This window comes from Lolium rigidum, chromosome 1 (assembly GCF_022539505.1).
Source record: "Lolium rigidum isolate FL_2022 chromosome 1, APGP_CSIRO_Lrig_0.1, whole genome shotgun sequence".
Classification (NCBI taxonomy): Eukaryota; Viridiplantae; Streptophyta; class Magnoliopsida; order Poales; family Poaceae; genus Lolium; species Lolium rigidum.
The window spans coordinates 50,655,070-50,679,703 of NC_061508.1; the positions used below are offsets into that span (position 1 = coordinate 50,655,070).

At 49.8% G+C, this 24,634-nt stretch overlaps 2 protein-coding genes across 2 annotated transcripts; one reads left to right on the top strand and one right to left on the bottom strand.

Moving 5' to 3' along the window:
• Positions 1-4,721: 4,721 nt before the first annotated feature.
• Positions 4,722-7,781, top strand: LOC124685326 (putative low molecular weight protein-tyrosine-phosphatase slr0328; the record flags this gene model as incomplete). Its single annotated transcript, XM_047219672.1, is given in 6 exon segments — positions 4,722-4,843; positions 5,117-5,229; positions 5,318-5,453; positions 5,549-5,616; positions 6,294-6,380; positions 7,516-7,781. Coding segments are annotated over 6 exon segments (604 nt in total), but the record flags the coding sequence as incomplete, so codon positions are not given.
• Positions 7,782-9,701: 1,920 nt separating this feature from the next.
• On the bottom strand, positions 9,702-10,772 carry LOC124707698 (BTB/POZ and MATH domain-containing protein 1-like). Its single transcript, XM_047239369.1, has one exon. The coding sequence runs from the start codon at positions 10,770-10,772 to the stop codon at positions 9,702-9,704; it is 1,071 nt and encodes a 356-aa protein (XP_047095325.1).
• Between the last annotated feature and the right edge of the window lie 13,862 nt (positions 10,773-24,634).

Below are 24,634 nucleotides of genomic sequence, written 5' to 3' on the forward strand. Positions count from 1 at the left end.
GAAAATGTACCAGATGGGGCCTGTCCATACTCACAAGAGGGTACATCAGAGCACAGCAGCGTGGAAGGAGATCAGAGCTGTTGCAAGCCCACGAATCCTTGGACGTGACGGAGAAATCCGGGTGCCACTCCATGTCGCCGCTCTCCGATACCTTCAAAGTGTAGGAGGTGACGGTGAACCCAGTAACAGGTTTCATGGGCCCAAAAGCTCGCCGTCTTCACGGGAAACGTCGATGAACTTTAGGCCAGCTTCAGTGACGCACACGCTGCGCTTCGTGTCAAAGAATGGGTTTGCCGACGTATCACGAGGATGGTCAGCAATGGGCAGCCGGAGGTAAACTAGCTTGGGCATTTCTTCGAACACGTCGCAGAAGAGAATTCCTCCTCGGTAGTAATTAACTCAGCACAAGAAGTTGCTGAAGGGGATCACCGTGTCAGTTTTCCAGTAGAGCAAATCCAGCAACTCATCCTCGGCGATAGTGGATCTGTAGGTTCTGCATAGCGTCTCACTTGCAATCCTGATGATAATCATCGGATAAACAGGGCAGAGCTCCCCTGCTGGCTTGGAGTTGCCAGAATGTCCAAAAGACATCCAGCGCCATGGCGAACTCCTCTTGGCCACGGCGCAGGAGACCAAGGGTGTGGAGGTGAAACACGCGCGGCATAGTTAAACCTTTGACAAGACTGGTTTCGTACACATGGGGATCCGTTTGAGCAGCAGCGGCGGCGGCTTGTGCGGCGAGGAGCAGTAATCCTGCTGAAGATGCGGGAAGCGGGAAACCCCCGACATTACAGGATTGCAGTTAAGCCTGAAGAGGACGAGGTCGCACGCGATGCCGATTGCGGGGTCGAGGCCGCCCGGGCCCGGCCACTGCACGTAAAGGCGGGAGATGGCCGGCGGCGCGGCGATGAGGAAGGCGACGCGGAAAGGGTCGCCCTGGGAGGTGGAGGAGGAGGCCGTGAAGGGCGCGACCTCGTCGTCGGGGAAGGACCCCGGGTCGTCCCGGCGGAGAGCGTCGGCCATGGCGATTGGGTGTTAGGGTTTGCGAGGTGCCGCCCGGCCGAACGACGGAAAGGCCAGGCCCCACTGTACTTCCGGTACTCCCAAATCTGAAAATCCCATCATCAATAATGTCACAAAAAATTTCAAAACGAAATTCAAAACACAACTCTGGAAGCTAAAGATTGGGATATGAATTTGGCATATTAACACTTCAGCGGTGGAATTTTCGTTTTTGTTCCTCAATCTGCATATATTAAATTAGTTCTAAAACTCTTTCGCTTAACATATCGATGCAATGTTAGTGTAGTAAATTTATTTCATAATTTTCAATATTTAAACAACTCAAATAGTATGGGTGTAGGAGGAGTTATACAACGCTCAAGATCTTGATACGTTCTCAATGGCCGGGACCAGTACTAAGCAATGTTATCAATACCCCGATACACACTGTAGTATCACATATCCAGCCAGCGCTAGTTCCTCTGTTTAGGGGCGGATCTACGCATGGTGCTACCGGTGCTGTAGCACCGGTCCAGCAGCCGCATTGCAACACATATGCCTTCAATTTTAACACTATAAATATGAAAAACCTAGATTACTACCACCACTAAACCATATTAGCACTAGCCTTGGGATGATTCTGGCTCCGCCCCTTGATGCGTGTAATTGACACGTCCGTTGGAAACCCCAAGAGGAAGGTGTGATGCGCACAGCGGCAAATTTCCCTCAGTAAGAAACCAAGGTTTAATCGAACCAGTAGTAGTCAAGAAGCACGTTGAAGGTTGATGGCGGCGGGATGTAGTGCGGCGCAACACCAGAGATTCCGGCGCCAACGTGGAACCTGCACAACACAACCAAAGTACTTTGCCCCAACGAAACAGTGAGGTTGTCAATCTCACCGGCTTGCTGTAACAAAGGATTAACCGCATTGTGTGGAAGATGATTGTTTGCAAGAAAACGAGTAAAGAACAAGTATTGCGGCAGATTTGTATCTCGGTATAAAAGAATGGACCGGGGTCCACAGTTCACTAGAGGTGTCTCTCCCATAAGATAAAAGCATGTTGGGTGAACAAATTACAGTCGGGCAATTGACAAATAGAGAGGGCATAACAATGCACATACATGTCATGATAAGTATAGTGAGATTTAATTGGGCATTACGACAAAGTACATAGACCGCCATCCAACTGCATCTATGCCTAAAAAGGCCACCTTCAGGTTATCATCCGAACCCCTTCCAGTATTAAGTTGCAAAGCAACAGACAATTGCATTAAGTATGGTGCGTAATGTAATCAACAACTACATCCTTAGACATAGCATCAATGTTTTATCCCTAGTGGCAACAGACACAACACAATCTTAGAACTTTCATCACATCGTCCCGGTATCAATGTAGGCATGAACCCACTATCGAGCATAAATACTCCCTCTTGGAGTTAAGAGCAAAAACTTGGCCGAGCCTCTACTAATAACGGAGAGCATGCAAGATCATAAACAACACATAGGTAATAACTTGATAATTAACATAACATAGTATTCTCTATCCATCGGATCCCGACAAACACAACATATAGTATTACAGATAGATGATCTTGATCATGTTAGGCAGCTCACAAGATCCAACAATGAAACACAATGAGGAGAAGACAACCATCTAGCTACTGCTATGGACCCATAGTCCAGGGGTGAACTACTCACTCATCACTCCGGAGGCGACCATGGCGGTGAAGAGTCCTCCGGGAGATGAATCCCCTCTCCGGCGAGGTGCCGGAGGAGATCTCCGAATCCCCCGAGATGGGATTGGCGGCGGTGGCGTCTCCGGAAGGTTTTCCGTATCGTGGCTCTCGGTGCTCGGGGTTTTCGCGACGGAGGCTTTAAGTAGGCGAAAGGGCAACGTGGGGGCCACACGAGGGCCCCACACCATAGGTCGGCGCGGCCAGGGCCTGGGCCGCGCCGCCCTATGGTGGCGGCTCCTCGTGGCCCCACTTCGACTCCTCTTCGGTCTTCCGGAAGCTTCGTGGCAAAATAGGACCTTGGGCGTTGATTTCGTCCAATTCCGAGAATATTTCGTTACTAGGATTTCTGAAACCAAAAACAGCAGAAAACAGCAAGCGGCTCTTCGGCATCTTGTTAATAGGTTAGTTCCAGAAAATGCACGAATATGACATAAAGTGTGCATAAAACATGTAGATATCATCAATAATGTGACATGAAACATAAGAAATTATCGATACGTCGGAGACGTATCACCCCTGCCTATGTTGATCTAACAACCTCATATCTGCACGAACATATCATCACATATCTCATCCTCGCTAGATGGCCCACATTGTCATTTTTCATAGTGGTCCTAACTACTAAAGCATCCAAAAGACCTCATAATAAGAATATATGGTAGATCTATTAGATTTCCTCATCACTTTCCCCTTGTTGGTCACTTTTGGTCACAAGGTTGTCGTTGCCTCACCTCTACGACCATGACACCCTAGAACAACCGAGACGAAACCAGCTATTGTCCTTGCCGCTTTGTGGCGCCAAAAAGATCCGTCAGAAGCAACAAGAAGGAACGACGGTCTCGATGCATGAAGACATGAAAACCTTATATCACCATTGGAGCTTGCAGTAGCTAGTAGCTGAGGTAGAGGAAGAAAGGGGTTGACAAGACAATAATTAGAAGCTCCACCGCGTTTAGTTAGTTTCTATTTTATGCAATATGTACAAATATGTGAAATGAGATGTTTGATTTCATGCTAATTATAATCAACTAGTTGACCGTGTTGAGAGGAGCACTAAGTAATTTTACGATCTAGAAAAGACAAAAGTGATTATATTTTTCCACTTAAAAATGTTAATGAATCATAATGACAACGGTAATAAAATCTAGATGTTAATACTAACTCCGTTTCAAGGAATAAGGCGTACGCGTATTCCAAGATAAACTTTGACCATAAAAATTGAGCAACAAAATCTTAATTATATTATATGTATATAGTATCGTTGGATTCGTATTAAAAAGCACTTTTTAATGATACTGATTTCATACAAATAATTTTTATCTATTTGAAGTAATTCTTGGTCAAACAAAAAGCTCGTAAAACGAGGACGTCTTATTCCTTGAAACAGAGATAGTACATGAAAACTGATACGAGAAATGCAAAGAAGTCAATTATGGATCGAGGGTGAAACGTGAAATTGAAAACAAAATAAAAAAACTGAGAACAAATTGTTGGATGCTACACCAGAATTTGAGGAAAAAATAAGTTGCTTTGAATTAGATAGAGGAGAGAGATAAAATTATGATTTTTTTTTTGACAGAAATAAAATTATGATTTGAGCCCGTGTCTATTCCTTGGAAATCAGGCCAGGTAAAAACATCCTCCGGAAGCGTATTTCAGTCGGGCCGCTTCCAGATTCAAAATGCGGAAGGAACTGGAAACAGTGGCAGGGAAGCTCCGCAAACCCGCGCCTGTCGCTTCCGCCAGCGCAGCCCGCGCGACGCGAGCCACTCGCTCGTTGGCAACACAAATCCACTAGCATTAGCATTAGCTCGCCGTCCGGCCATGGTCGCCGCGGCCTTCGCGTCGACCTCCGCCGCCGCCGCGTACTCCTCCTTGGCTCCGAACCCGACAGCGCGAGACCCGGTTAGGAGGCGCACTCCTCCACTTGTGACAGCCACCAATCGCCACGTGCACGGACGCACCGCGACCAGTCTCCCCCGCGACCGGTTCGTAAACCCTCCTCGCCCCCTATTCGCGGCGGCGGCGGCGGCGGAAGCGGAGGAGATGGCCGCGGAGACGAGCACCGGCGCCAAGCCCTTCGCCGTCCTCTTCGTCTGCCTCGGTAAATCCCGCGAATCCCCTCCTCTGAGCGAGCGTCCGAGTCAGCTGATTCGAGTAGCGTCCTTGAATACCTGCGCGCCGATCTCCAGATTCAGCTTACCTCGTCTATCTCCTTCCGCATGTTCTGCGCGTGTGGGCATACTGCGTCCACGGCGGGCGTTCACCGGTTCCATTTCCACCCGGGGAACGGAAATTTTATCTCGCCGATTCTCCAGTAGCATACATGCACTGTATTTATCTGACTTCTTGTGCCTATTGTACAATTTATGTACAGGGAACATTTGTAGGAGCCCGGCTGCTGAGGCGGTCTTCCGGAACCTCGTAACAAAGCGTGGTCTTGATTCCAAGTTTCTCATAGACTCTGCTGGTACGATCGGTTATCACGAGGTTGTATTCTGCACTTACCTTGCTCGTTTGTACACTTAATCAGGCCGTTGAGAGGCATCAAAACTGATGAGGTGTTGCATGGATTCAGGGAAATAAAGCTGACTCAAGGATGATAGCAACTTCCAAGAAGCGGGGGATTGAGGTGACCTCGATATCCAGGCCTACCAGACCCTCAGACTTCCGAGATTTTGATCTCATCCTTGCAATGGATAGGCAGAACTATGGTTCTCTCTCAGCTCCCTTCGTTTGTGTTTGAGAACCTCAGAGCTTTTGTTGATGTGTTGCTGCTTAATACACTTTTATTTTGACCATTATGCAGAAGACATTTTGAGCTCATTTGAGAGATGGAAAAAGAAGGAACCCCTCCCAGACAGTGCACCTAAGAAGGTTAGGATTGTGGGCTTTATTTGTTTTATATCATAAATTTATAATTTCATCCTTCATTGTACATACATGTTTCTGTCCATTTCTACTGTTAAGGTTTATAGGTTTACCCCTGACCTTCAGTTCATTGCATTTGCATGTGCAGTTTTTTTTCGTAACTCCATATTAAACAAAAAGAAATTTCTTACTTTTGTTTCCGTCTTTTCCCATATAAAGAATAGATGATACATATGTACCTTAAAACGTGACAGCAAAAGTGGTTGAAATGACATTTATTCTGCTGCTAGTCACCAACTTGATATTTCTGGAAATCTTAGCCTGTACCACTTCACCAAGATGCACTGTCTGTTTGGCAAATGCCGAAGTCATTAATATCATTTAAAAATTGATTTGTGTTGCTTGTTGCCCCAAATGATGTTGCTTATTTAATTCAGGAGCTTGCCTTGTTGACAATGTCTACAAGTGAGATTTTGCTTACTACTAGTTATTCCCTTACCTCTGTAAAGTGGAATAGGCTGCATAGTTGTCTGATAAATATTTTATTATTTTCGGGGTCTGATAATTTGAGCTGTACTACTTATTCTTTCTTTCAAACATATGTGAGCTGTTAGCAGTAATCACGGTATATCTGATAATGCTGTTTTTCATGACCAAAGACTTATTTGTGGTACCCTTACTAGGTTAAGCTGATGTGCTCCTATTGCAAGCGACATAAGGAGTCCGAAGTCCCAGACCCTTACTATGGAGGTGCTAAGGGATTTGAGAAGGTGAGCCAAGGACACAATGTGCTTGTTAGTCAGTATCATAAGGCTGCCATTGATTTTCCAGTCCTTTTTAGTTAATAATTTGCCCCAACTGGCATCAGCATTCATATGTGCATGAATGCGCATGCCTTGTTTTCATCTCAAGCATAGTGGTTAGCATTACCCAGGCACACCTTATGTTAACCATCTAGCTTATGAGCGTGTTTTAGTGTGATGATCTTGATGTTCATGAGCTCTGTCTTAGTACTGCATCAAAGTTTCAAAAAAGAATGAAAACATTGTGTTAAACATAAATTACTGTTGAGCTATACCGACATTTCCAAAACCGACATCTAGGCATTGTTTTTTCTGCCGAGAAAACGCAAATGCCATGCTCTAATGTGTTGGTAGATAGAAAATGTATTTTACAAACCTATGAATAGGCGTTTACAAACCTGCACGCACACCACAACCGAAGCACTCTTAGCTCAGCCGTTAGTCACGCCTGAAGCCTGGATGCTCCTGCTCTGCTCCACAAACACGCCTCTGTACGGATTATATCAAGCAATATGGCCACCTTGGGCCTCTCAGCCATTGAAGAGGGCAGCATTCTGCTGCTTCCATAGCCACCATACAGTGTGCATCGCCAATGAGGATAAGCCCTTTTTATGCGATGTGTGGTGGTGTCAACAGATGACTGCCACAACCAGTTGACCCACTCATCTCCAACATGTCGGCATTCTCACCTTGCAATATCAAGTACTGGACCTTCTGGCCGGTAATTTAGTTAGTTTTTTTTCTAATGGAACCGTGGTACTCCCATCTAAAAAAGAATATTCTTCTGATGAAACAAAGATGCATGCTTAGGCTACTGCACTGTACGCAGTAATACACACGCGCTATGTGCAGTTAACTGAAAATGCTTATTTCAACAAATGAAAACGTGAGATCAGTGCAAAAAGTAGATTCTTGGCACTCTTCCTTGATTTCCTAATGGCATTTCTTTCTTAGTTGGCAGATGGAAACCATGAGAAGTTCCTACTCATCTCAAAGACATTTAGATTTAGGTGTAGTAGTCATGTTACAAGCTAGCTAGGATCACAAGGTTTACATGAAAAATTTGTATGTTGTAAGCAATCTTTGGCCAATGGTTTTTCAGGTACTGGATCTACTGGAAGATGCATGCGAGTCGTTACTTGATGACATCCTGGCGGAAAATGCAAACATTTCTGCTTGATATCAGAATGAATAGCCAGTGTAAGCATCACGTTTTCATTTGATTGTAACAGGGACGAGACACACAGATGTTGATTATCTTCGTGTTAGCCATCATCTTCAACCCAGATAATATAACGAGAAAGAACACAAAATACACACTTCTCTATTATCATGTATCTATGTAGCGTCAGGCTGGGTACATTTCCATGTTTTGATTTGTACTCTGGTACCACTGCTGCCATATATTTTGCTTGTGCACGAAGCAATCCTTATCAAAAGCTCGCTTCTATCGTAATCATTAAATCTACGGTTCTCGTTGAATTTCAGGAAGCTGGACTTCTTGCTTGATGATAGAATAATTTCATTAGACTGGTGGTATCAAGACCACACACAATAGGGAAGTTGTTACTCAAAGTAAAAGAATACGTGGTCGTCATGTCCCCAATTTGGAGCATCTGATAATAGTTCATATAATACATAAAAATATTTAGATTGTATCCATGGGAGAACTTGGAAGGAATTAAGGAAGCAATGCTTTTGTGGATGCGGATCAGTGTAGCAACTTTAAATTCTTCCCATGTGTCTAAAATTACTAAAGAGAACATACTGGGAGGCATTGCCGTCTCAATGTAGTACTTTGGATCCAACAACCTGCCTCAGAACATAGTTTTGATGCCAGCAACTGTGATTTTTCTCGAATGGTGGCGTCAATGTCCATACTTCACTTCTCAGGACAGCCCCTATAAACGATATTTTTTTTGAACCATGCAAGAGCCATGCATGTATATTAATTAGATGAGGGAAAACCCATTGCTGTGGGTGCAAGTCGTACAGACCTAAGAAAAACTCAGCCTTACAAGTTACAACAGAAGTAACCGACTGCCAAAAACAAACCACAGACAGAGGATGAAATTAACAACCAGGAAGGGAAATGCAGCCTGCACTAGCTAGACACCAAAGTTTTGCTTCAGCCTTAATTTGATCTGGCTTGTGCAGCTTTTCAAAAACTCTGGCATTCCTTTCCCGCCAAATCGTCCAGGATGTCAAAATCACTAAGGAGTTAAACCCACCAGTACCAGCTCTGCCAATGATGGCCCTTCCTTGCCGCCACCATTCTCGTAGTTGCTGGTCCGTGCTTGGAACGACCTGATGAAAGTTCGCCCAGTTCAGAACGGCGCTCCAGATAATGTTGGCGACCACACAACCCATAAAGAGATGATGAACAGTTTCTTCCGCCGTGTTGCAGAGCACACATTCTCGTTGTGAGGTAGGCCATGCTTACCCAATCTGTCAGCGGTCCAGATCCTACCGCGAATAAAAAGCCAGACAGCTAACCTGTGCAAAATTAGCTTACTGTGCCTTTCAGGTCAGGTATCACACAACTTTGTCTTTTAGGTGTCACACATCACACAACTTTTGGTAGTCGTTAATCTCATCTTTCTTGGGTCAAAGCCAACCAATCATGCCCGGAAGGTTGGAAGCCATTTCAAACCTAGTTTCCCCACGAACTGAAATCTAGGAGTGTATCTGTCAAAGCAATCCGGGACTGTAGGTTTGTAACATTCAGCAGTGTATTAACTACTCTGCTCTCGAAAGTGATTGGTGTGCATTTGTAGTTTTCTCTGTCTTTAAAGTTAAACAATAAAAGTAACCGAAGTGTTATCTGGTAACCACAATGGACTGTAATAGAAATGATGTGCTAACTTGCATTATTTTGGCCAGAACTGAACAGAGTAAAAGGGAAACAATGCAAAGTCATCATTCCATCAGTAGTCAATTCATATATAGCATGACCACACCATTGCATACAAGCTTATACATTTTGCAAAAAACAGCTCTTCTCTAAAATATCTCTTTTAAGTCCATGTTTGTAATAGAAAAACATTCATAAGAACTGAAGACAGGACAAGCTCAGATGACAATGCATCAACCAGAATACTATCAAAACCAGAAATTAACCCAAGATGAGCATACCGAACTCTGCAAGACACAACTTTATCCGACATATCTTCTACAGCAGCGTCATCCAAAATACCTCTGAAAACTTGAAGATGGGACTAGTTCATCGATCTCGGGTTCCTAGGCGTCAACTAAGTTGATTATCTGAAGTTTCACAGGATGGGCACACTAAATATTGTGAAACATGGCTAACTTCTCAAAGATATCAACAAACACAGCAGGTCTTGACTGTTTCAGGTGCACATACCCTTGGCTTGCCAACACATCGTTCATTCTGCCAGAAGAGATGATAAATTCGACGCAAGCATCTTTGAGCATGCTGCAGTGATGCTGATCAGCCAGAGCCAATGTGGTCGCCACACTCTCAACATCAATACTCTTGCAGAGAATGCTTTGGCATAACATCTTCATCCTTTCGATTGCATACCTATCTGCAGCCACGAGTAAGTGCTTCACCATTTCTTCCTTGTCAACATCATCAAGACCATCCATTGAAGGCAATGAATCTGTGTATATGAAGTGAAGCAGGGCTTTGAAAATAGCAGGCTGGATGTCTTCAATTTCTATGTTTGGCATCGACTTGTCACTCATTGGCCCGTAGAACTGCGCCTTGAATACTGGGGATCGCATTGCGAGGATGATCTTGTGAGCAGGGAATGCCTCGCCTTTAAGCTTGAAAACCACATCAGCTTCATCCTGTGCCTCCAGCAATTTGCCCAGATTATCTGACAAGTCAGAGGGTGGCACCAGGGCCTCAAAGACCGATGAGGTCTGCCTCACCCGTGGTTCCTCGATGACAGTGATTTCACACTTGATCACGAGGCGGTCATCCCGCAGGTATGGTGATGCTTCCAGCTCGCTCCTTTTCATGAACTTTGAGTAGCCCCGATAGGATCCAGCTTTTAATAATGTTGGTGTTTCCTGGGAGACCCCTGACAGGGGCAGCCCGGAGTCCTCCTTCACCAGGCTCAAGTCCGAGAGGACCCTCACCTCGCCATCATTGCTGATGAGCTCGACAAAGGCGGAGACATACTCTTTGTCCTCCTTGTAACCATCAGGGTAGTAGCGGATGCACCATTCGTAGCCGCCAACGGAGAAGGTATCGGAACATATATAATTGCCTCTACCAATTCCCTTGTGCAGGCTGTACCCAATGATCTCGAACGAGTGTGTGCCCCGCGCTATCCCCGGGGTGCACCTCGACGATGTGTTCACAACTTGCCTCTGGGTTGCAACCATCCTGGGAGATAGTGGAGCTAGGCGGGTTGGCGTTTGGGGGCGGTGGAGGGCGGCGGGGCGGTAGGGTTAAGGAGGGCGGCGCGGTAGGGTTAAGGAGCGCAGCGCAAGAACTGGACTGAGAGAATATTTGGACGACAGAGAGAAGTAGAGGCGGAGGTGTAGAGCATTTCCAGCAAGATGGTCTATATCTCATCATCTGTATTTCTATATATACTGTGAATTAAAAAGATTTCATCATTTATATCATTCCATCTTTAGCCGATAGTTTTATATTCCCTCTTATATATTTTAATAATATCATTCAATGGCCATTTGCAACGGTGTATTCCAACGGTTATTATTTCAACGGCTATAATTTTAACGGCTATAATTTCAATGACTATAATTCAAATCGTGAAGCATCTGAGTTGGCAATGTTTCATCACACCCGAAAATAACAAGTGGAGAAACCTATCTGGCTCCATCTGTACAAAATTGACACGATCAACAATCATCTATTGGTAGACCGTAACGGAAATGATGTGCCAACTTGCATTGCTTTTAATCCAGACTGAACAGAGCGGAAGGAAAACTTACAGCACCTAGTCATAGTCATTGTTTCATAAATAGTGGATTCATAGAGAGCATGACCCACCATTGCACACGAAACATAAAGTTTGCAAAACCAGCTTTTCTCTAAAAATATCTCTGAAAATCATATTGGATACAAATAGATCTCTAAGAACTAAAAGTCAGCACAAGCTCACATGGTAATGCATTGATCAAAATACTATCAAGACCAACAGTTAACCAAGATGATCATATCACACTCTGCGGGACTCAACTTTATCCAACATATCTTCTACAGCAGCCTCCTCCAAAATACCTCTGAAAACTGGAAGATGGGACTAATTCATCTCAAGTGCCTAGGTGTCAACTAACCTGATTATCTGAAGTTTCACAGGATGGACATACTATAAAACTGTGAGACATGGTTAATTATTCAAACATATATACTAAGACAGCAAGTCTTGACTTTTTCAGACGCACATACCCTTGGCTTGCCAACACGTCATTCCTTCTGTCCGAAGAGATGGTAAATTCGATGCAAGCATTGAGCATGCTGCAGTGATGCTGATCAGCTGCAGCAAATTTTGTCGCCACAATTTCAACATCAAGACTATTGCAAAGAATGCTTTCGAATAACATCTTCATCCTTTCTACTCCATACCTATCTGCAGCCACGAGTAAGTGCTTCACCATGTCTTCATTCTCAAGATCACCGAGATCATCCATAGAAGACAATGAATCTGTCTATATGAAGTGAAGCAAGACTTTGAAAATAGCTGGCTGGACTGAAGACACGCCCCCGACCTCTCCCTCGCGTCGCCCCTCCAGGCGACCGGGGGGGAAACCCTAAACCCGCCGCCGCCTCCCCCCTCCCCCTCCTCTTCCCTCGTCGCCCCCGGAGGCGGCCGCCGGCAAGGCCGTGCGACGCCGGTGATGGGGGTGGCGGGGATCTCTCCTCCGGCCCCCCGTGCGCTGCTGTAGGGAGGACGACGGCCGCGCGGGGGTGGCCTCCGCCGCTGTGCGAGGTCGGCCGATTCCCCTCGTTCCCCTCTCCGGCGTGGCCTTGCCGGCGCTAGGAAGGTGGTGGCCGGGGCTTGTTGGCCTACGTCGACCGGTGCCGGGCCGGGACTCCGTGGCAGCGGCCCCGGGCGATGGGTGGGGCACCGCCGGCCCGACGGCGGGCGGCCGGTGCCGATGCTGCGGTCCTCTTCCTTCGGCCGCGCGGGCGGTGAAGGGGGCGGCGGGTGTGGGCGTGGTGTGGAGGTCGCCCCGATGGGCCTCTGGTACCAGATCTGAAGATGGAGGCTCCCCTCCCTGCGGTGCTCGTCGCACCTCCCCGGCCCCGGACTGCCTCCGGTGGCTGCGGGGTGTGGTCGGATGTGGGCTCTGGACCGGGGGAAACCCTTGGCCGACAGTGGCGGCCGCGGACGCCGACGACGCCGACGGCGCCGTTCTCCTTCCCTGAAGGCGACATCGAGGTGATATCCCTCCCTTCCCCGCCCTATCTATCTCGGGCGAAAACCCAAAGCTTTGGCTTGGACGGTGGCGGCGCTCGGGTGGTGCCGTTCCCTCGTTGGAGGCGCCGTTTTGAGATAGTGGGTTTGGGTGGATGAGCTCGGCGGAGGTTGGTATGCATCGTCTTCGCCTACTCCTCGGCAGCTTGGTCCGGTTTGGTGGTTTTTGCTACGGGTGGCTTTGATGTTCGTGGGTGACGGCGCGGCGAGGCGAGTGCTCGGAGTCTTTCTCCATGGCGGTAACTTCCATTATCCATGCGTGCTCGGGGAGAGCAATCTACCTCCGACGTGTACGGTGCCCTCCGAACCGGGCGAGAAAGCAGGGAGCTTTCTTTGGAGGTGGAAACGGGTGGTGCCCGGGCTTTGCTTGGCCTCTCGGAGGTTGACGACGGTGCGGTTCCCTCTATGGCGGTCTTCTTCACCCGCCTTCGACGCCTCTCTAGTTAGATCACAAGACTGGACAATGGTCTCGGAGCTCAAGCTGTGTTGCACTCCTTTTCTTGTTTCGCTTGTAGTTTTCGGTTCCTGTTAGCTGGTTTTCAGCATCTTCTATCTTCTTGCCGGCAACGGCCTTATTAATTTAAGGCAGGGCTACGGCCTTCTCTTTAAAAAAAAATAGCTGGCTTGATGTCACTGGCGATCCCATTGAGAGGACGATTTTTTAAGTCCGCCCTTAGACCGGAGTCCTTGGGCACCATATATACCCCCGAATGGACAGGTAGGCAACCTGGAAGGAGTCGGCGGCAGAAGTGCCTGCTTGGTATTGCTAAACACTTCTCTTTTCTTATTCTTGATCCACAATTCCTGGCTCCCTTTCTTAATTGTACGCTTGGACCATTGTGCAATTGCCATCCTTTGTGCGACCATGCCCCATGGGAACCGCCATGAAGATGTCCAACCCTTCCTTTTTAAAATGGAAAGAAAAAGGTGCTCGACTGCCCCCTTCTACCTTTACTTTTTTGCCACTCTGTCTCTTTGGAGCATCTGTTTCCTCATATATCCGGGTTGTGCACAAGCCAAGATGCAAGCGGTGAAATTCCACTTGTTCAGGAAGGACCCGATAGAGAGAATGCGGGAACCTACCTTTATGACATGGTTAGTCATACCAGAGGAGAAGAGGCCATAAACATTTTACTCTATGAAAGAAATACACTTTGAATGTGAACGGGAACACATATTTTTTCGCGAAAACGCAAAAAACTTTGTGTTTCGAGAAAAGAGAGTTATATGTACAAGTCCAAAGAAGGACCAACATCCTGCCATACAACTCAACCCAAAAGATCTAATCTAGGGGAGAAGTTGGCGAAGACCCCGAGCCCCGCGTCCGCCCAAAGTCGCGCCTCGGCCTGAATGTCGTCGAATAGGGAAGCAACCGAAGGACGTGTGTTGTCAAAGACTGCACCATTTCTATGCTTCCATATCCACCATGTCATGAGCATGATTAGTGACGAGGTGTCTGTTATCACCAGAATTTGACCAGATCAGAGGTGGGCCGTGATTAAAGATGGGCTTGAAGAATATATATAGAAGAAATACATGAATCGGCCTTGTATACCAAGTTTGGGCTAAATTGCCCGTGTATCTGTAACATATTAGGATACGTGTCGTTTGGAAGTTAGAGTTTGGGCCCGTGCCCGGTTGGGATTGTTCCCACGTTAGAAAGTCCCCTGGACTATAAATATGTATCTAGGGTTTATGAAATAAACAACAACCAACGTTCACCACAAACCAATCTCGGCGCATCGCCAACTCCCCCGTCTCGAGGGTTTCTTCCGGTAAGCACCATGCTGCCTAGATCGCATCTTGCGATCTAGGCAGCACACGTTTATTCGTCGACCATGCGTTGCTCGTATCGAAGCCTTTTTGATGGCGAGCAACGTAGTTATCATAGATGTTTTAGGGTTAGCATTGTTCTTCGTATCACATGCTATCGTCGTGCAACCCGTAAGCATCTAGCCGCCCTTACACCTACCTTGGGTGTAAGGGCGGCACCCCGCTTGATCATTGTTTAAGTAGATCCGATCCGTTATGATTGCTCCTTGTTCTTCAAGGATTAGTTTAATATCTGCATCGTTAGGCCTTATAAAGGGTTGGAGGATCCAGCGGCGCGTAGGGTGTAGTTTGCTAACCCTAGACAGGATGTTCCGGGGATCAACCTCGTGTTGGTTTTTAGGCCCTGTCTAGGATCGGCTTACGATCACCGTACGCGGCCGCGAGGCCCAATCACGAGTAGGATGTTCCGATTATGCGGTGAAAACCCCGCATCGTAGTAGGTCGTTTTAGCTTTGCTTTGATCAAGCAGGACCACCATCCGATCGTACGCCTAGTACGCATCATGGGTGGATCGGCTCCTTGAGCCGATTCACGAGATAACCTGAGAGCCGATCGAGGCTCGTATTTAATGTTTACGTGTATGCCATGCAGGAAACTAAGCGAGGCATTCCCCAACACCTTCCTGACCAGGTATAGGTCAGGTGGCACGCCCTTGCATCAGCATCAGACGTGCGTGCAGAAGGCTTTGCGGGCCGTCGCTCGGAGGGACCAGGGCCAGCCGCAGTCCTGGGAGATTCCCGGCTCTACGGTGTTGCCCGTCGCTGCCCGCCGGTGGGATTCTGACCGCAACACATTCTGGCACGCCCGGTGGGACCATCTTCGACATCAACCTCATCGCCATCTACATCTGAGATGGCGGAAGGCACTCCGGTCAAGTACGAGGATCTGTCTGACGAGCTCAAGAAGAAGCATGACGAGATCAAGGCAGTCCTCGAAGCCGACCTCATCGGCTCTTTCACGTAACCCGCTCACATGGCATCAGGTGGAAAGGGTTCTCGCCCGGGCGCGCTCGATGGAGTGGACCCGTCCACCCCGTCGAAGAACGCACCAGGTCGCTGCGTCAGGAGATCAACTTCATGGTGGCTCATTCGCCGCACCGCCATTCCGAGAGCCCGGTGAACACTTTGGAGCGTGTCGCTCTGCGCGTGATCCAGAAATCATGAGCCATCGTATTCTCCGTCAGGACCGGCTCGGGGACTTACCAAGGAGAGATGCCGCTCCGGTCCCCGTCCACCGCCGCCGTTCGCGTTGGCAGCACTCGTAAGTGCCGAACTCATCGGCATACGTCGTCTACAAGATTGGTGGTGACCCTAGTGACTACCAATTCCTACATGAGGCGCCCAAGGAGATCCCGCACGGATACACGTGCGCATACGTGCCGACCGCAATGAATCGGACACTCTCGAACCAGGCCGCAACAAGCGAGGACTTCCGGAACAGCAGGAGGGACGTCGGGAGCAGATCTTGAGAAGCAGACGTGGCTAGCTAAATACGCCGCTCCGACAAATCTCCAGAGCTCAGCTCCTGCAGTTGGCTCAGAGCTGGAAAAGCAAGCATGGCTGGCTAAGTATGCCACCCCGGCGAATCTTCAGAGTTCGACGCCTGCAGCCATCACCGCGGATCAGATTTGTACAATCCTGAAAGATCGGTTCGGCATGATGCCGAAAAGGAGGACAATCGGCTATTCCAAGCCGTACCCTAATGAGTACGAACTGATCCCACTACCACCCAAATATCGGCTCCTCGATTTCACCAAGTTTAATGGATCAGATGGTTCCGGCTCCATCGAGCATGTGAGCCGATATTTGGCTACAGCTGGGCACGATCTCAGCATCGGACGAGCCGTGTGTGAGGTTCTTCGCACAGTCCCTCACAGGATCGGCTTTCGGGTGGTACACATCGCTGCCACCAAACTCAATCCGGACTTGGAAGCAGCTTGGAAGAACAGCTTCCACGTACGATATCACTCGGAGGCTTCCGAGGCTGGTATTGCCGATCTAGCACAAGTACGACGTGAGCGCGGGAAACAGAGTGTCGAATACATCCAGCGCTTCGAGACCGTTAGGAACCGATGCTATTCGGTTCATGTAAGTGAAAAAGAATCAGTCGAGTTGGCGGTGGTGGGTCTCTCATCATCGATCAAGGACGTGGCCTCCCAAGCGTACTACCCTTCATTGGCGCACATGGTGCGTAGGCTGTCAGCATATGAACAGCCGCCACCCAGATGTTTACCAGGACAAATTCAAGCGTGCGGTGGTCCTGGTTGAGGCGGATGAGGATGAAGGTGCTGCGGGAGATCAAGAGGTAGCAGTGGCTGAATGGACTCGGGCGGCAATCCCCGTGTCCTGTAAGTGGGTTAAGCCACAAGGTCCTCCAAAAGGATTCGACTTCGACGTGACCAAAGCTGAGCAGATTTTCGACCTCTTACTCAAGGAGAAGCAGCTAAAGGTACCCGAAGGTCACAAGATCCCCACGGTGCGAGGAGCTGAACGGAAAGTCATACCGCAAGTGGCATAACACGTTCACCCACGCCACTAACGACCGCAGGGTGTGGCGTCGCAGTCCAAATGGCGATAGAACAAGGGCGGCTAATTTTCAACCAGTACGCCATGAAGGTCGACACACACCCCTTCCCCGCCGTTAACACGGTGGAGTGCACTTACCCCGGAGAGTGCCAGCCAGATTTCTCGTGCAATATCAACATGGTAGGACCCGGGCACCACTCGGTAAGGATGGAGATGAGGGCAGCTGCTCTCATAGCAAGGACACGAGAGGAGCCGCTCCACGCGATCGGCTCCGTCATGATGGCAAGCGCTACATCACGAGAGAGAAGTGAGGAACGTAAGATATCGCCGACCTCTCTCTGATCACCTCCTCAACAAGTATGTGGGTCAATATGACCAACGCCGACGATACAACGACGATGATGAAAGAGATCGTCTGGCTAGGGACGCCAGGAGACAACGTCGGCATGATCGCGGCGAGGGGAGGTATGAGCGCCACGCCAAGGAAAAGTCGAGAGAGCAAGACGACGTGGATAGGCACTGGGACTGCCCTTCTTCGGACATCGCTGGGATTCAGGAATCAGCCGATTGCCAACAATCGGCAACTGCCCAGAATGCAAACAAAAGAAGAAGGATGCAGCTAACGTGTCCGTGTTCGAGCGTCTAGGGCCTCTCCCGCCTCGGGACAAGCACGCTGAGTCCTCTCGGGTAGAAAATCTCGAGGAACTGGAGGACGATGAAGAAGAAGACAAGTATCATCGGCCAAGGTGGTGCCCTGATGGGCTCAGCCGTTCCCAAAAGCGAAGGTTCAGCGACTACGTGGGTTGGAGGAAGCTGAAAGGTTATACCTGCACACGTTGAGGAAGGCGCGGCCTGATCTGGCCGCTAAGATTCAGCGAACCCTGGACGAAGAAGGTCGGCCACAAAGGAAAGAGTGGCGCCCGGACAAAAGAAAGCCGATGATGAGACATCGGCCGGCACAAACATGGTGTTCATCCTTCCAACGGAGTTTAGTGCTCCAGTGGGTAGACGAAGCACCTGTGGCACAACTTGATCTGCGGCCCACGGCCGGTCATCTTCGAGAAGCCACGAGAAAGAAGCTACGAGCATCCGAAGGCCCCGTACTTGCGAGGTTACATCAATGGGCAGCCCGTTAACAAGATGTTGGTGGACACCGGAGCGGCAGTTAACATTATGCCATACTCCATGCTACGTCGGTTGGGACGCTCTAGCTCGGATCTGATCAAGACCAATGCGACACCGAGCGATTTCAACGGCCAAGCATCTGACGCACAAGGTGTTCTGAACGTGGATCTGACCGTAGGAAGGAAAACCATCCCTACGACGTTCTTTATTGTCGACAGCAAGAACACTTATGCTGTCCTACTTGGGAGAGATTGGATCCACGCCAACTGTTGCATTCCATCCACGATGCACCAATGCCTAATACAGTGGGATGGAGACGAAGTAGAAGTCGTCCACGCAGATGATTCAGCCGAAATTTCAACGGCTGGCATGAACGTTTGGGAGACATCGGGCCAAGAGCCACTCTCGAGCATCAATTTGGACGATCGCGAGCGCATCGACGTGACAAAGGACAGGGTTAGGCTGGTTTTATCTACCGGCCTGACCGTGTAACAAGAGCAGCATCTATGGACAAACGTGGCGATGCCGATCCATGTGATCGGCCCCAAAGATCTATGAAGGAACATTACAAAACCTTCATTGAGCAATTCAATATGGAGGCCGATTCCAGCAATCGGCCAAAATTATCCTCACCATCCATTCTGCCGGGATTCAACTTCGATCTAATGGGCAATGGGGTTGCGTCGGCTAATGAGCTAGAGGAAGTCTACACTGGTCCTAACAGAGCCGACGTTCTCATATAGTGCCCTCGAGCAACCACGAGCCGATTTCAGCAGTTAGCACGGCGTAATCGGCTCGGGGGCACCTAATCGGATGAACATGTGCGATACATGTGCAGCAAAACATTGGGGGCCGATAGAAAAATCGGCCCGTAAAAAAAAATTCTCACGCAGTTTCTCGCAATATACAGCCGATGCACGGACATCGACTTTAGAGCTGAGGGACAAAGCCGATGCGTAGTCATCGACTCTAGCACAACAACACAAGGACCTCCAGCTCGGTGTCCGAGGAATTCTGTTTCTGAGCCGTTGTGCGATCATCTGCAATATCGACTTTCCACGGAAGGAAGGTGATCGGCTCTGGCTGACTCTGCGTGGCAGTTTTCTCTGCGTGTCCGCATCACTGTCTTCACCTCGACTGAGGCTCGGGGGCAGCTGGCCTGGTAGATGCTCTGTTTTTGGAAGCCGATTGGGTGGCCATCGGTTAGTCCTGCGTCGCGATTTTCGTCAAGGGTGGTGATCCAACAGAGCTCAAACTCATTGGTCGAAAAGATGAAGGATAGATCATGAGGGTTTGATGCGCTAACATCGGCTTATTGAGCATTGACCAAGTTCACGATCACCCCGAGGTCGAAGAGATGAAGAATGGATTATGAGAGACCGATGCGTTGCTATCGGCTCATTGAGTATTAGCTTAAAGGAAATCGGCAAAATCAAATTGGGAGAAATTCTTCATTGAGACAAGATTTCTTTCAAAAAAGGAGCCGATTGCCCAAAAAAGGAAGAACAAGAGAAGGGTCTATTGACCAATCTACTACTACTAGACCTACACTAGTAGATCCTAGTCTACGGGCCGTCGCTGCCCTCGTCGTCGTCCTCGGAGCTCTCATCGGCACTACTGCCGGTGGGCTCCTCGTCGATGCTCCCGTAGCCCTCTACGGGAGCTTCATCCTCCTCGTCATCATCGTTGTCGTCGTCGTCCCACCACATGCGGAGGCGTTTCGCCGGCGGGTAGCCCTCGAGGGAGTCGTCGTCATCATCTTCCTCCTCCTCTTCTTCAGAGGAGGGGCAGCCGTCCCAGGGGAACAAGTCATCCTCGCTTTCCGATTCCAGTTCCCCATCGGCGAGGAACTCGGAGATCTTCATCTCCGCTGGTCAAGGACTTGTCGTCCTCGGACCAGACGGAGGAGGCGTGGTCCTCCTGGTCCCACTCTTCTGGTGCGTGTATGTCCTCCGGCGTCGGCTCGCGGGAGGAGGAAGACCGATAGGAAAGGCCGGAAGAGGAAGAGGAGGAAGAGGACATGGTCGCGCAAGAGGGTTTTTTGGGTGCTAAGGCGAAGGGGATGAAGAAGCGAACTGTTTGGAACGGTTAAATAAAAGGGGATATGGTGGAGATTCAATGCCACAGCAGCTTCCTAGGAAGTGGTGCCCCACAGAAAAATTGCCAGGCCACGCGGAGAAGCGAAGGAGGCAAGGCATCATGATGAGGGATACTGCGGCAGTTTTGCTCTGCAACGACATGACCCGACGAAGGAAAAGCGTAATGATTTTGGAAATGTCATTTCCAAAACCAGGGGGGCATGTGTTATCACCAGAATTTGACCAGATCAGAGGTGGGCCGTGATTGAAGATGGGCTTGAAGAATATATATAGAAGAAATACATGAATCGGCCTTGTATACCAAGTTTGGGCTAAATTGCCCGTGTATCTGTAACATATTAGGATACGTGTCGTTTGGAAGTTAGAGTTTGGGCCCGTGCCCGGTTGGGATTGTTCCCACGTTAGAAAGTCCCCTGGACTATAAATATGTATCTAGGGTTTATGAAATAAACAACAACCAACGTTCACCACAAACCAATCTCGGCGCATCGCCAACTCCCACGCCTCGAGGGTTTCTTCCGGGTAAGCACCATGCTGCCTAGATCGCATCTTGCGATCTAGGCAGCACACGTTTATTCGTCGACCATGCGTTGCTCGTACTGAAGCCTTTTTGATGGCGAGCAACGTAGTTATCATAGATGTTTTAGGGTTAGCATTGTTCTTCGTATCACATGCTATCGTCGTGCAACCCGTAAGCATCTAGCCGCCCTTACACCTACCTTGGGTGTAAGGGCGGCACCCCGCTTGATCATTGTTTAAGTAGATCCGATCCGTTATGATTGCTCCTTGTTCTTCAAGGATTAGTTTAATATCTCGCATCGTTAGGCCTTATAAAGGGTTGGAGGATCCAGCGGCGCGTAGGGTGTAGTTTGCTAACCCTAGACAGGATGTTCTGGGGATCAACCTCGTGTTGGTTTTTAGGCCCTGTCTAGGATCGGCTTACGATCACCGTACGCGGCCGCGATGCCCAATCACGAGTAGGATGTTCCGATTATGCGGTGAAAACCCCAGATCGTAGTAGGTCGTTTTAGCTTTGCTTTGATCAAGCAGGACCACCATCTGATCGTACGCCTAGTACGCATCATGGGTGGATCGGCTCCTTGAGCCGATTCACAGGATAACCTGAGAGCCGATCGAGGCTCGTATTTAATGTTTACGTGTATGCCATGCAGGAAACTAAGCGAGGCATTCCCCAACACCTTCCTGACCAGGTATAGGTCAGGTGGCACGCCCTTGCATCAGCATCAGACGTGCGTGCAGAAGGCTTTGCGGGCCGTCGCTCGGAGGGACCAGGGCCAGCCGCAGTCCTGGGAGATTCCCGGCTCTACGGTGTTGCCCGTCGCTGCCCGCCGGTGGGTTTCTGACCGCAACACTTGCGCAACTGGCGAGGGGTGGTCCGCACCGATAGCGACCACCACTCCATGAAGTTGCTCTCAACCGTGGGTGGCCCAGAGGTGGACCTAACCCAAGATAGGACCTCATACCAGATGGTCCTGGAGAAGGAACAACCGGTGAGAATGTGCACCATAGTCTCCTCTGACTGGTCGCACAACAGGCATCTCGTGGCGTGTGGCAGGCCACACCGTGCAAGTCGCTCGCTCGTCCAACACCTGTCAAGGCATGCCAGCCAAATGAAGAACTTCACCCTAGGCGGCGCCCAGGACCTCCAATTTAGCTTCCATGAACCCGAGAGAACAGCCCCCTGAAAGAGGGTGTTGTAACAGAACTGGAAGAGTACTGTGCGTCCGTCGTCCAACGCCATACCAACCTGTCCGGCTCCATCGAGAGCTGCACGCCTCTAAGCCTGCACCACAACTGGACATACTGCCAGAGGGCCAGAGCGCTAGGCGCACCAGCAATGTCTGAAATCCAAGTGCGCGCCATCAGCGCCTGCTGAACCGTACGAGTCTTCCGGCAGCAGTTAGGGATCAACGCGTACACCTCCGGCAGAGGGCAGACGGTCCATCGCCCACCGCCATGAAGGTGGAGGCGGCAAAGACATCCCTCTCAACCTTGGAGAACTGCATGTCGACCCCGCGCCAAGGTCGCAACGGGTTAGTACGCATCCTCCACAATCAACGCACCCTGATGCTTATCGCAGTGCGAGCAAGGTCTAGAATCCCCAAGCCCCCGTATCGAAGCGGGCGGCACACCCTGGACCAGTTGACGTGGCAGTGGCCACCATTCACGTCTGCCCTACCCGCCAACAAGAAGCCCCGTAGGATCTTATTGACATGCTTAAGTGCCTTTTTGTTAAAGCTAAGCACTATGAGCTGGTGCAACGGTATGGCCGCGAGCACCGACCGGACGAGCGCCAAGCGCCCCGCCCTAGGCATCATCGATGCTTTCCAGGTAGGAAACCACAGGCTGGTACGCCTCACCCGGCAACCGTCTGATTGAGAGCGGGATGCCAAGGTACTTCATGGGAGAGGGTGCCAACTGGCACTCCATAGTCGCTGCCGCACCGTTGGCCTCCTCCTCCGAACAAGCGATCGGAGAAACTGAGCACTTGGCGAAGTTGGTGTGCAGTCATGACGCCTCTCCGAAGAGCCCATGGATGTTGCGAACAACGCGCAGCTCCGTCTCATCCGGATGACAAAAGATGACAACATCGTCTGCGTAAAGCGAGACCGATGTTACCAGCTCTAGCCGCGCCAGGCGCCGGAGGATCCCGAGCTCACAGTGGACAGGAGGATGGCAACCCATTCACAGAACCTTGGCCCGAACCCCATCTTCCTAAGGACCTTGACAAGGAACCCCCACGAGACCGAGTCGAAGGCACGCGCTATGTCTAACTTGAGCATCACCCGCGGCTCCTTCAAGCGGTGAAGGAGCCTAGCCGTCTGCTGGACCAACATGAAGTTATCATGGATGCACCGCTTGCGAATGAATACGCATTGGGCGATCCACCAGCGACTCTATTCGAGGGGCCAGGCGAGATGCCAACGTCTTCGCCACTAACTTGGCAAAGATGTGGATCAAGTTGATAGGCCAATAGTCACTCAGCGCCACCGCATCCGGACGCTTAGGCAGCAGAATCAACAGTGCATGGTTGAGGCCCTGGAATCTGCGCCCACACAACGTGAACAGCTTCTCGAAAGCTACCATGAAGTCCCTCTTCACTATCACTCGACAGCTCTGAAGAAACTCAGCCGTAAAACCGTCGGGTCCCGACGCCTTGCCAAGAGGCAGACGATGGACCACCTCCCAGACCTCGTCCTCTGTGAAGGTAGCCTCAAGCTCGAAGAGATCCTCTGAGTACGTTGCCTAGGAAGTCCAAGTCCAGCGAGTCGTGCCCAGCAGGCCCTTGTGCCCTGAAAGTGCGTGAACGGGAACACTTGAAGCACAAACCACGAGAAGACATTGATCTGGGTTAAGTTTGCCTCACCTTATGTCGTGAACTGTACATGGCGTACCCCTTCGCTCGTGACCTCAGGCGCTCAGGCGATTAGGGTTAACTGCCTCCCGTCGGCGGCCGCCTCCGATCTGGCCGCCTCTGTGGCCTTCGGGCCATGGAGGTGGGGCAGGTCACGGCCCTCGTCGGCGGGAGGGCTCCGTTTCCCAGTTTTGGGAGCTTCGTTTCCCGTCTTTAGGGCTTTTGTTTGTAGGGGCGGCGCTCAGGTGGTGGTGGCGGCGCCTCGTGCAATAATATTTCCCCGGCTTCAACCCCATCTCGACGGCGACGTCGAGAAGCTTGTGGGTATGGTGTGGTCTTCGAGGATTTTGTCTGGCTGTGGGGATCTTCGGATCGTCAAGGAGCTTCATCGGCAGTTCATCCTACTTCTTCGTCTCCGGGACGGATGTGGTCTTTTCGACCCGTTCGGCGACTTCCCGTCCGCAATCAACAACGTCAGGCTGGCTCAGGGAGGAGCGGCAGCAGCGGCGCGCCGTCGACACGGTCTGGAGGTTGAAGATGAAGGGCTTCTCAAGGATCTTGTTGTAATTTTCGTTTTTCTTGAGCTGCTTTGTACTGTTCAGTGTTTCTTTTAATGCCAGTGTCCTATTCGCAAAAAAAAAAAATGTTTGCCTCACCTTGTGACCAGCCTAGAATGTTCCTGATATGGACGCCCAGACACCTCCTCCAAAATAAACAAGTCGAGAAACCTATCCGTCTCCATTTGTAAAAAATTGGCACGATCAACAATCATCTATCAACAGATCATAACAGAAATGATGTGCTAACTTACTTTTCTTTATCCAGAACTGAACAGAGCGAA

Coding starts and splice junctions, on each gene's coding strand:
- LOC124707698 (XM_047239369.1), bottom strand. CDS start 10,772: ATGGTTGCAACCCAGAGGCAAGTTGTGAACACATCGTCGAGGTGCACC.